The following is an 11,319-nucleotide window of genomic DNA, read 5'->3' on the forward strand; positions in this document are numbered from 1 at the left end:
TTTTTTTTTTTTGAGTATTTGAATCTTTTTCTGTCTTCAACATCACAGCGATTTCACTGTCGTGACACTTTTATTAAGACAGTTAGGCTGCTGTCTGTTTACAGCAACAGCAAGAAGAGTTTACATTTATTCCATTTGTAAGCAATTAGGAAAGGTTCATTTATTTTTCATAAAGTATATTGCACTTGCCTTGTTGTTGTTAATTGTGAACCAGTTGTTCACAAAAGACCTTTAAATTTAAATTGAAAAACACAGAATGTTTGTATTTTGGTGGATAAATAACCAAACTCATTGAATTGCATAGCATCGTTCCTTTGCATCGGAGTCTCAAATCAAATCGCATTGTGTTGGATCAAACTGTGCTGAATCGCACTGCATCGTATTAGGGAGGGGGTCGAATGGTATCGTATCGTAAATATACGAATCATATCGTATCTTTAATGTATCGAATCGTCGGTAGTGTCTCGAGGTACGTATCGTATCGGCCACAGACCGGAGATGCACAACCCTAATATATGCGTATGTGTATATATATGTATTTGTAGGTATACGATCACCTTTTGTTCAGTCCAAACTTGTTACATATCCAAGTTCAGCGGATGCCTCAGATCACTGTGTTTCTTCTGAACATCCGTTCTTTCTCTCGCAGCTCTGACGCGTCAAGGGAGCGCAGCGACACGCTGTACCTGCAGCCACTTCGCTCTTGCGTTCCCAGCAGCCCCGTGTGGTTCTCTACGACACCGCTGGACGACCACACACTGGGGACCATGCTTGTACAAATTTCCGCTGTACGAGAGCTGCACGCAAGTGAAAAAGTGCAGACGTCAGATGGCAAAGCTTTTGTGTCTGATGAGGACTTTGGTTCTCACTCTGAATAAGAATGGGTTTGTTAATACTTTATTCAGATAAAATTAGTTCCACAATTCACACGTTCTGGCTGCTAATCCCCCCCCCCACCCCCATCTACCCTCGTGTTTTATTTTGTTTTTTGTTCCTGTTCTATTCTTTGCCTCTGTTCAGGGTTTACATTTTTTGAGTAAAAGCTTTTGTCTTTTTTTTTTGTCCGTGTTCTTTCTTTACCTTTAACTTAACCGCTGTCTTTACAGATGATACCATTTGTTGTTTTCAACACTGTGGTACCTCCCGTTGTGAAAGACCAAAACGGCTGCTGCAACCTTTCCCTTTTGAAACGCTAAAGAAAACCAAAAAGCAGAATCATCTGCAAGTATGTCAGCTTGTGGCTGACTCAAAATACATCTGTGCACACAAAGTCGACCTCAAACTAGCCTCAGTGCTTTGTGTGCTCCACTGTGCCTTTGGGTTTGCAGGCTGCCGTTTTCTGATCTACAATGTTTGTTCACAACTTCCTGACCTTGTACAAGCTGTGCAACCCTAATCTGGTGATTAGATTTCATAAAGCTGTAGAACTGCTAGTTGCTAACCAAGAGCAGCCTTTTAAGTGCTTTGATTTCATTGGTATTTTGGTCTGGTACGTGTGAATAGAAATAATGCGACAACACAAATACTTCAAGTCATTTTAAAAATAGACCAACGAGATCCATGTTACTTTTAAAAAAAAACTTAAAATCAAGCTTGGTTCTTCAGTTTAGACAATTAGTCAGCTTTAAAAAAAAAAGTTTAACTATTAAAAATTAAAACTATTTAGATACCACTATTTCATTCTTTGTCAGTGTCCTCCAAGGACGGGACAAAAGTTTAAAATTGCTTCAAAGACGTTTGGGATCAAAGACAAATTCCGAATCTCAGGAGGTGGGGGGGGGGGGTCACACTCACACCTGTGGGTTCCCAATTTGCCTCACGTAGTTTTTGTACCCTTGAGAGGAAACCGGCGTATCTACCGACATCAAGGCAGACACAGGGAAAACGTGCACAAAGAAAGGCCCATGTAGGACAACAAACTTTTTGAGGTCAATCATTTTTACGTCAATCAACCTTTCAAAAACAGAGCAAAGTATTTGGACCAAATCCCCGTCAACAGCCTTGATCTCCCCATAGCAACTGGCTCAAGGCTTTAACGTGAACCATCATCTTCAAAGATCCCAAATTGGCCATTTATCCATGAGGTGGGAACTCATTATTGGTTGAACGCCATCACTGGACCTGTTGAAGCTGATAGCACAGAGTCTTGAGAGAGAGAGTCTGCTATGGAAAAGGTGTCTCTGTAGATAATAAACAATTTCTGGAACCTGTTCTGCAAACAGAAATCCAGCGGCTTTGAAAGCCATTGTAAGAATTTTGAAAGTCTGGGGACCTTCACAGGTTTGAGGAGCCGCCTTTTGAGGTGTTCAACAATAAAATGAAACACCCATCGGTCTTTTGCCCATATTGCCTGTCTAACTAGTTCTGAGTTGCCGAAACACCTTGACAGCGCCTTTTTAACGGCCCTGGTAATAATTTGAGTGTTGTAGTAATTTAGTTCCACTGCGATTTCGCAGCCTGCCAACTTGGCCAAAAGCATCTCTTTCATTATCATGACGATGGCGTTAGTTTCCTCTGAGTGAAAGTGATAATCCTTCAGGATCGCCATGACCATCATTGTTACCACAAAATTGCACAGACGGTCCAATATCAGGTCTTCTTTCGCTGCGGCCTCAACTTTGCTGCCTTTGCCTCTGACGTCTGACTGATCTTTGGAAGATGGTGCAGTTGCAAAGCGATTGGCCAGTTCTCCTTGGATCTCCTCCAAGGTGTCCCATGTGACGCCGGCCTTCCTGCTGTGCTGCTTTGCCTGCTGGTTCAACCACTTTACCATCTCCTCGGTAGAAGCGTTCACCTGGACTTGAATCTCTTGCCGGGAGCACATCATCCTGCCCTTGTCGGGGTTTAGGTGCCGGAGTGTCAGAGCGCACAGACGCTTTCTGATGAGGTCCTGCCGCTCTACGGAAATCCTCTGAGCTGCCCTGCCGTAAAGACATTCCTCCACTTCTTTCTTTGCCTCCTGGTCTTCGTCCCGTGAGAGCATCTTATCCACCAGGAGATCCACCCCGTGGAGTAGCCCGAGTAATGACTGGTATCCTCCAGTTGACGCGGAACAGTCATGTTTGCCTCTCAGCTTAGTCAGGAGATTGACGACGGACATTTTGGTGAAACTACGGATGAGAAGAGCTGAGATCTTGCTTTCGGCCTCTTTTATCCAGCACGTTTCCTTATTTGGTTCAAATGTAGTTTTAGCCACGGCATCTCGATCCAGCTTATGGTCTCGTACCATCAATTCTACAATCTCGTTTGCCACTATGTCATTGTCCTTGCGAATCATTGGTAAAACCCTGTCCCGCTCCTCAGCATTTACACATGCACTATAATCAGCTATGTCACCCATTACTTTATCCAATTTTTTCTTGATTTTGACAACTGTTGATTCTCTGAAAGGGGAAACGTTTTTGTCCTCTTTGCGAGGGGTGACTGGTGTCTCTGTCTTATGTTTGGTGCCATTGCCCAGAATGCAAGTCTTGCATATTAACCAAGATGCATTTCTTTGTATCATCTGCACCATGTAGTCTAAGCTTGTTTCCAAGACCACTGGTAAGAACTGGGGGAGCAGCAACTTTTCTCCCTTTGTCCTGCTCTGACTTCTGCCCCTTTCTTCGAACTTTGAGGAAAGCACAGAAACTATGACCTGAAATATTTCTTCCCACAAAAACGCAACCATCTCCTCCCTGCTCCGGTCCCAGATCACTTCCAAAATGTCGTTGATCTCCGCATCAGTCAATGAAATTGTTTCACTCAAGTACTCTAGATACTCAATTTGTTGTTCATGTCGGTCTGGACAGCCCTTGCTTGCAGAATTACAGGTGGATGATTTGGGACGAAAGCGCCAGTCTGTACAAGGTACGTTGTGATTATATTTTTCTACTCTGATGATTATTTGGACGCAGCAGAACTTTATAATGTCTTCTATCATCTGGTCAACAGACCCTAATTCTATCTCTACCGACTCCACTGCTATCAGCTTCTCCCTGAACACTCTGACAAGTGGATGAAGATTCTCCATGACACACAGTCACGGTGCCTTTTCCATCCTCTAGTTGTCTGTTCAATGAAAGATAAAAATACTTGTATTTAGTGTGTTGTAGGGAACGATGCATGGATGTATTTTTGTGTGTTCAATGCCAACACGCACTCAAAGTGCTGCGCTGCTGCCATGTTCATTCTTTATTCCTCAGCTACGAAACTCAGTTCTCCTGCCAATCCAGATGTTCTCATGTTATCACGTTGTGGCTCTTGAAATAACTTCAAAGGAGATCAAAGCCAGACCTGTTTGCTCCGCCCCTTTAGAATAATAATCTAGACAGTGAGGATCGTGAATGCCATAAAGGCAACAGTTAAACCATGCAGCGTAACTGCCAAGAACATCATGTGAAGAAGTCATTTCTTAATAACTTTTCCATTTATGAAAGATAGCTAAGAGAGAGAGACAGTCTTTTCCGTAGTTGTAAAGGAACCACATCAAACATAGCTGCAGACAAGTGGGGCATTAAGAGACACAAATAAGCATTCACAGCAATTTTTCAACTCCTTTTTATGTGACCCCATTTTTATTTATTTTTCTTCCACTGACAAGACTATACACACAGAACTTGTGTACACAGCAGCGACAGTACCAGCAAAGAAAGCGACAACAACAAAAAGAGAGAACAAGAACCAACCCAGAGGACAGGACAATGAGCTGCTCCCTCATCCAATACCCTAAAATCCCTATAACCTAGACCCACAGTATTCACTGCATGCTGTGTGTGCGCGTGTGTATATAATTCCCTAATACTTCAACAATATCTCTTAAGTTCAACTCAGTAACACAGTTCAAACACAGAACAGATGTCCACGCACTGCTGCTTTCTCACAAATACTTTTGTGAAGAAAATTACAATCCCTGTCAAACCAGTTAGCATGGATGACTTCATTTGATTCCAGTCCCATCCTGGCACAGTCCTCTCCATCCTCAGGATTTTCCTCTTTCCAGTCGTCTGGCTCCACGATTTGCCCTTGCTTGTACCAAAATATCAAGCTGAGAAAAATCAGACAGAAAATGTTTTTTGGGAATTCTTTTTTTGGAAACAACAGGGCAACAGGGCTTTCAAGGGTCAAACCTTTCATTAAGCGCTGATCCGTCAACCCACAACCACTCGCCCTCTGTTTGAGCGTCTGTTAGACCAATCCAGAACGTGTCCCCCTGCGCCTTCATCTTTTCGTTCACTCTTTCCGTCAGGAATTCCTGGGTTTGGAGGAAACAGGATTTCTGTGTGTTAATATAGTCGCTATGCAGAAACATCGGGATGCAGCAGTGCACATGTGTGCAGACATACACGTGTGCAGTGTAACGCACCTGCTCATCTTCACTGTCGATGCGAGCCAGATTCCCTCCTTCCTGCTGACATTGTTGTCTGGCCAGTTCCCAGGGAGTAGCGTTTTCTTGGAATAAATAACACTGATCTCCATGTTCCTCCCAGTTCTCTGGGCATGGTGGACATGGCGTCGCTTTAAAAGATGAAAAAGGTCTAAAATTAGCTGCATCCAAACTGCTGTTTCAGCAGAAGGAAGGGAATTCACCACCCACATTCATTTGATTATTGTCAAATCATGAAAGATGAAGGAAATTGTGATCTGTCGCTTACTTGTGTTTACACCAGCAGGGCAGGACGCCTTGTCGAGAGTTTCTTTTAATTTAGCGTTGCTCTCTGTCGTGAAAAGAACATTTAAATAAGACAAATCTACTTCAGCACAGCAAAAGCATGATGGTGGAGCTGGCAGAATTAAAAAGAAATAGAATTGAAAGGTATTCATTTAGCTTTAATATTTCAATTCTAACCAAAAAGCCCTGAATGACTTGTAGATTGAAACATTTCCTGCAGCATTAAACACAAATGTTCAGCTCACCTGTGAGATTTTTGTTCATACTTGTCATGCGAAGGAGACTTTCTTGTAATTCATCGTATCTCTCTGTCATGAAAGAAAAATAAAAAAAGATGGATCTACTTTAGCCACAGTACAAGTATCATGTTGGAGCTGGCAGAATTAAAATGTAATAACGTTAAAAGGTATTAGACATTAGCTACATTTGAAGCTAATTTAGCTTTACTGCTTGAGTTCAAATCAAAAAACCCTGCACAACTTGTAGATTGAAGCATTTCCTGCAGCATTAAACACAAATAATGATCAGTTCACCTGTAAGATTCCTGCTGATATCCTTCATGTGATGGAGACTTTCCTTGGTTTGGATGGAATCCCAGGCTTTTCATTTAAATTGTAAATGAAAACGCAAAGCATCAATGCAGGACACGTACCCAAAGCGCAACAACGTGTAACAAGAGTGTGAATGATACGGTAAGGTGTTTGAACAATGTCATCCTTTGTATATTTTCCCTGTCATTTATCATTCTGGCACTACATGACAATTTCCTGTGCGAGTTCATTTTGGTCATTTTGATTCTCCTCTAAAGAGCTGTTTAAACTCACAGAAATAAATCAGGGCGACAACGGCGGCAGTCAAGAGAGCACTGAGGATGACGAGGGCCACTCTCTCTGACGTGACCTTTGACCCTGCGGCTGATGTCACCTGGCTCTGAGAGTCTGTTGAAAATACAGCACATACTGTTTGTATCAAACCACCTCTGTAGGAAGAAGAAATGTCAGCCTCTTCAAAATGTATTTGCGTTCTCTCTGCCCAATGTTTTGTGCATTGTGTTTTGTTGCAATAATATTGGCACATATTTCCTCTTAATGTTCCTCTTATCAATAGATGAGATCTTCCTTCCTTTTCTTATTTGGAAGAAACCGCTTTCACTACAACCCATGTGATGTACAAACACAAATAAAAAAGCTTAAAATTCAAGCGCCAACATCTGTATTGTAAGCACTCGCTCACACAATTTCCAGCCAACTATTAAATCAATCAATCAATCAATCAAATTTTATTTATATAGCACCTTTCATACAAAGGCTTGCAACTCAAGGTGCTTAACAGAAATTAAAATCAAATATTAGTAGAAAGGAGTAAAGAGAAGCTTCCTTTAACCAGTTTTTTTTTTTTCAAGATGTTGAAATGATGATCTCACCAAATTCAAATTTACTAAAGCTGGTTCAAAAACTCATCACACTGTTACGGTTCAAGGCTTTTTTAAAAATTTTTTCATTGATAGTCTTGAATTTGTAAATGGGTACATCAGCCATAATTTAGAACAAAACCATTAATGGAAAAAAAGAAAAGAAAAAAAAGATCATTTTATTAGCAGTTTTTCCTCATGGTGACAACTCACTCTTTACCTTACTTAGCCTTTATGAATTATTGTTTGTATTTTCATTTTAAAAATTACTTACCAGAGGGTCCCTTGATCTTAACTTCAGAGTATATGGTCTCAGCCACTGAGCAGGTGTCCCCTTTATCACCAAAACAAGTTCAGCTAATACACTCATACTGGGTTAAATAGGATCACTCCAGAAACATGCATATTCCTGACTGACTCACCAGGCTTCCCCGCTTGGGATTTAGTAAATTTAACATCTGCGTACACAATGTCGTCTTGAGTCATTTTCCGGCTGTGCCTCAACAAACAGTTAAAAAGTTGACTTGATGTTAGTGCAGGCCAGGGCCAGTGTGGAAAGTTTTGAGGAAGCAAGGTACTAAAAGAAGCACGTCTGACGGCGCGTTTCGTGCTCCGGTCATTGACAATTGGACTTCCTCAACTACCGTACTTCCTTAAATAACGGCTGTGCAAGATGGCAGCTAAGTGGCAGCAAGACCCTTGCTTTGTGTATATTTTTATGCAGTGTAAATGAGAACCGGGCTAAGAGTAGGAAAAGCAAATTACTTTTATTGTATTGCGAGTATACACCTTTACTAACGTACTTATCGGCAGCATGTCAAGCTTTTGCCAATATAGAAAGCATGAATCAAGACAGATTTTGACAGACTGGACCTTTACCAAGAAAAAAAAAAATAAATTGTCATGAGTCAGTGTGACACAAATAAATATAACTTCCTGTCAGTCGTTCATAGCAGTGCCCACAGTCCTGTCACCAAATGTAAGAACGTATTGGCTGACAAGATGCTTAAAACTGGTCGAATGAGGAAGTAGGAATTCGTTGACCACCCTTTTGTGAAAAAGAAATACGTGAGAATACAAAAAATGTTTTATTCAAATACTGCTTTTGTTTTGTCTGCAATGTCCACGTCTCACATTTTGTAACCCACTGGTTGCAGATAAAAATATAAATAAAAAAACAACTATATTTCTAGAATTCAACTGGAAATTTGTCCGAGACACTCGTTTGTCATTACAAGAATGTGACAAAGATTTGACAACAGACAAATCGGATGGATTTTAACACCAGACAAAATGTACCATCTTGTAAATCCTCATCTGGTAAACTGATCATAATCCAGACGACAGTGAAGGTCTGGACTGTAATACAGCGCGATTAAACCAAATCTTTTAAATCATACACTGTCATAACGTCACGTGTTGGCTTCGGTGTAAAAGCTTCCCTCGACAGTTTATGTCACCTGGACTTCAGTTCTACCTGTTCAGTTTATTTTTGCAGGAAGAACATTACCGTGTTGCTCTCGACTGGATGACACAGAACTACAGTTCAAACACAGAACAGACGTCCACGCACTGCTGCTTTCTCACAAATGCTTTTGTGATGAGAATTACAATCCCTCTCAAACCACTTGGCAAGGATGACATCTTTTGATTTCCCTCCCATCCTGGCACAGTCCTCTCCATCCTCAGGATTTTCCCCCGTCCAGTTATCTGGCTCCTTGAGGCTCCAAAATATCAAGCTGGGAAAAATCAGACAGAAAATGTTTTTTGGGAATTCTTTTTTTGGAAACAACAGGGCAACAGGGCTTTCAAGGGTCAAACCTTTCATTAAGTGCTGATCCGTCAACCCACAACCACTCGCCCTCTGTTTGAGCGTCTGTTAGACCAATCCAGAACGTGTCCCCCTGCGCCTTCATCTTTTCGTTCACTCTTTCCGTCAGGAATTCCTGGGTTTGGAGGAAACAGGATTTCTGTGTGTTAATATAGTCGCTATGCAGAAACATCGGGATGCAGCAGTGCACACGTGTGCAGACATACACGTGTGCAGTGTAACGCACCTGCTCATCTTCACTGTCGATGCGAGCCAGTTCCCCTCCTTCCTGCTGACATTGTTGTCTGGCCTGTTCCCAGGCAGTAGGGTTTAATGGAATAATTTGAAGCTAATTTAGCTTTACTTCTTGAGTTCAAATCAAAAAACCCTGCACAACTTGTAGATTGAAGCATTTCCTGCAGCATTAAACACAAATAATGATCAGTTCACCTGTAAGATTCCTGCTGATATCCTTCATGTGATGGAGACTTTCCTTGGTTTGGATGGAATCCCAGGCTTTTCATTTAAATTGTAAATGAAAAAGCAAAGCATCAATGCAGGACACGTACCCAAAGTGTAACAAAGTGTAACAAGTGTGAGAACGATGCATTGAAGTTTTTGAAAAATCTCATATCCTCTGTAGATGAATTCATTTGTAAAGAGCTGTTTAAACTTACAGACACAAATTAGAGCAACAGCGGCAGCGGTCAAGAGAGCACTGAGGATGACGAGGGCCACTCTCTCTGACGTGACCTTTGACCCTGCCGCTGATGATGGGAGGTTCTGAGAGCCTGTTAAAACCATCTCTGTAGGAAGTGGAGGTATCAGCCTCTTTGTCAGTGTGGAATGATTGTGTTGGCTTGTTTGCGGTGTATTAACAAAAACTACAAAATTAAAAAACAGAATGATATAAGAATTCATGTATGCCTTTTTGCCAATTTGTTTCAATACTATCACCAAATATGCCCCTTGCCTAACTCCTCTTGATGTCCCCCCTTTTTAAAAATAGATTTTAACTTCCTTTCTCAACTTATTTGGAAGGATCAACCAATTTAATGTGTAAACACAATTGAAAAAAACCCGACAACAACTAGTTAATAACCACAAACATCCACAAGAATGTGAGCATTCACTCAAACCATGTCACGCTAACGATCCCATTAAAATGATCAAAAATCATCAAAATAAATAAAAATCATATTTTTTTCTATGAGGTTGGTGGGGCCCAGGTTGCGTCCCAGTAATAGGTTGAGTGGTGGGGCCATGGAGCAGTGGGTGGCCTTCCAGTCCGCCTCCAGGTCTGGGGCGAGGTGTTCGCACGCATCCTTCGTCCGGTTGTCGTTCTCACCTGTGCCTGAAACTCACTGGGAGGACCGTTCTGAGGTAGGACCATCCTGAGGTTGGACCGTCCTGAGGTAGGACCGTCTGAGGTAGGACCGTCTGAGGTAGGACCGTTCTGAGGTAGGACCGTCCTGAGGTAGGACCGTTCTGAGGTAGGACCGTCTGAGGTAGGACCGTCCTGAGGTAGGACCGTTCTGAGGTAGGACCGTCCTGAGGTAGGACCGTTCTGAGCGTTCTGAAGTAGGACCGTCCTGAGGTAGGACCGTTCTGAGGTAGGACCGTCTGAGGTAGGACCGTCCTGAGGTAGGACCGTTCTGAGCGTTCTGAAGTAGGACCGTCCTGAGGTAGAACCGTTCTGAGGTAGGACCGTCTGAGGTAGGACCGTCCTGAGGTAGGACCGTTCTGAGGTAGGACCGTTCTGAGCGTTCTGAAGTAGGACCGTCCTGAGGTAGAACCGTTCTGAGGTAGGACCGTCTGAGGTAGGACCGTCCTGAGGTAGGACCGTTCTGAGCGTTCTGAAGTAGGACCGTCCTGAGGTAGAACCGTTCTGAGGTAGGACCGTCTGAGGTAGGACCGTCCTGAGGTAGGACCGTTCTGAGCGTTCTGAAGTAGGACCGTCCTGAGGTAGAACCGTTCTGAGGTAGGACCGTCTGAGGTAGGACCGTCCTGAGGTAGGACCGTTCTGAGCGTTCTGAAGTAGGACCGTCCTGAGGTTGGACCGTCCTGAGGTTGGACCGTCTGAGGTAGGACCGTCCTGAGGTAGGACCGTTCTGAGCGTTCTGAAGTAGGACCGTCCTGAGGTAGGATAGGCCGGAGCAAGACAGCGGAGCAAGGAATTGATTGAAAGAATGCAAAATCTCAACGTGGTTCACCACTAGATGGCAGCGCTCTCCCTGTGTTTCAAGTCTGCTGTCAAAGTAGAAGTAAATACAACATTGTGGACAGCACATTTCAGTACATTTTTTTGAATACTCATGTTTTAAAGAAAGTACATTAACCAGTAACAGTGAGGCACTGTCATGTTTGGCTGTACATCTGTCATCAGGAACTCAGGCAAAGTTTTCTCTGATTTTATGCAACAGAAGTCAATTAAAATACCAGTCAAGA

At 42.7% G+C, this 11,319-nt stretch overlaps 2 protein-coding genes and 1 pseudogene across 12 annotated transcripts in view; 1 reads left to right on the forward strand and 2 right to left on the reverse strand.

The window, feature by feature from the left end:
* LOC142890974 (uncharacterized) overlaps window positions 1-1,429 on the forward strand; it is a 26,989-nt gene extending 25,560 nt beyond the window's left edge. For all 9 annotated transcript variants that reach the window (XM_076030356.1, XM_076030358.1, XM_076030355.1 and 6 more), the window contains one exon: window positions 650-1,429. In XM_076030356.1, coding sequence (XP_075886471.1) covers window positions 650-878 — 229 coding nt within the window. In that variant the 3' untranslated portion in view covers window positions 879-1,429. The remainder of the gene's footprint in view (window positions 1-649) is intronic.
* Window positions 1,430-4,537: 3,108 nt separating this feature from the next.
* Window positions 4,538-7,874, reverse strand: LOC142890981 (C-type lectin domain family 4 member E-like). Of its 3 annotated transcripts, XM_076030367.1 has the most exons (9): window positions 7,484-7,874; window positions 7,336-7,395; window positions 6,475-6,588; window positions 6,184-6,249; window positions 5,896-5,958; window positions 5,634-5,696; window positions 5,345-5,496; window positions 5,109-5,233; window positions 4,538-5,026 (listed from the first exon to the last, which is right to left on the reverse strand). In XM_076030367.1, exons 1-9 carry the CDS (start codon window positions 7,545-7,547, stop codon window positions 4,822-4,824), a joined length of 912 nt encoding a protein of 303 aa, XP_075886482.1. In that variant the 5' UTR covers window positions 7,548-7,874; the 3' UTR covers window positions 4,538-4,821. The 3 variants fall into 3 exon arrangements, with proteins under 3 accessions (XP_075886482.1, XP_075886481.1, XP_075886483.1); XM_076030366.1 differs by lacking the exons at window positions 7,336-7,395; window positions 7,484-7,874 and having other exon boundaries at window positions 6,475-6,788; XM_076030368.1 differs by lacking the exons at window positions 5,896-5,958; window positions 7,336-7,395; window positions 7,484-7,874 and having other exon boundaries at window positions 6,475-6,780.
* Window positions 7,875-8,550: 676 nt separating this feature from the next.
* LOC142890993 (uncharacterized) lies at window positions 8,551-9,675 on the reverse strand (annotated as a pseudogene).
* Between the last annotated feature and the right edge of the window lie 1,644 nt (window positions 9,676-11,319).

The sequence above is a fragment of the Nelusetta ayraudi genome, unplaced genomic scaffold, assembly GCF_046127955.1.
Source record: "Nelusetta ayraudi isolate G7.1 ecotype Tasmania unplaced genomic scaffold, CSIRO-AGI_Nayr_v1 ptg000027l, whole genome shotgun sequence".
Classification (NCBI taxonomy): Eukaryota; Metazoa; Chordata; class Actinopteri; order Tetraodontiformes; family Monacanthidae; genus Nelusetta; species Nelusetta ayraudi.

Bases quoted from the DNA above. Each gene is read 5' to 3' on its own strand.
- LOC142890981 (XM_076030366.1), bottom strand. From the start codon at position 6,727: ATGTGCCAATATTATTGCAACAAAACACAATGCACAAAACATTGGGCA. The intron at 6,250-6,474 runs GTGAGTTTAAAC...TTAAATGAAAAG, and splicing joins TGTCGCCCTGATTTATTTCT to CCTGGGATTCCATCCAAACC. The intron at 5,027-5,108 runs GTTTGACCCTTG...GATTTTTCTCAG, and splicing joins GGATCAGCGCTTAATGAAAG to CTTGATATTTTGGTACAAGC.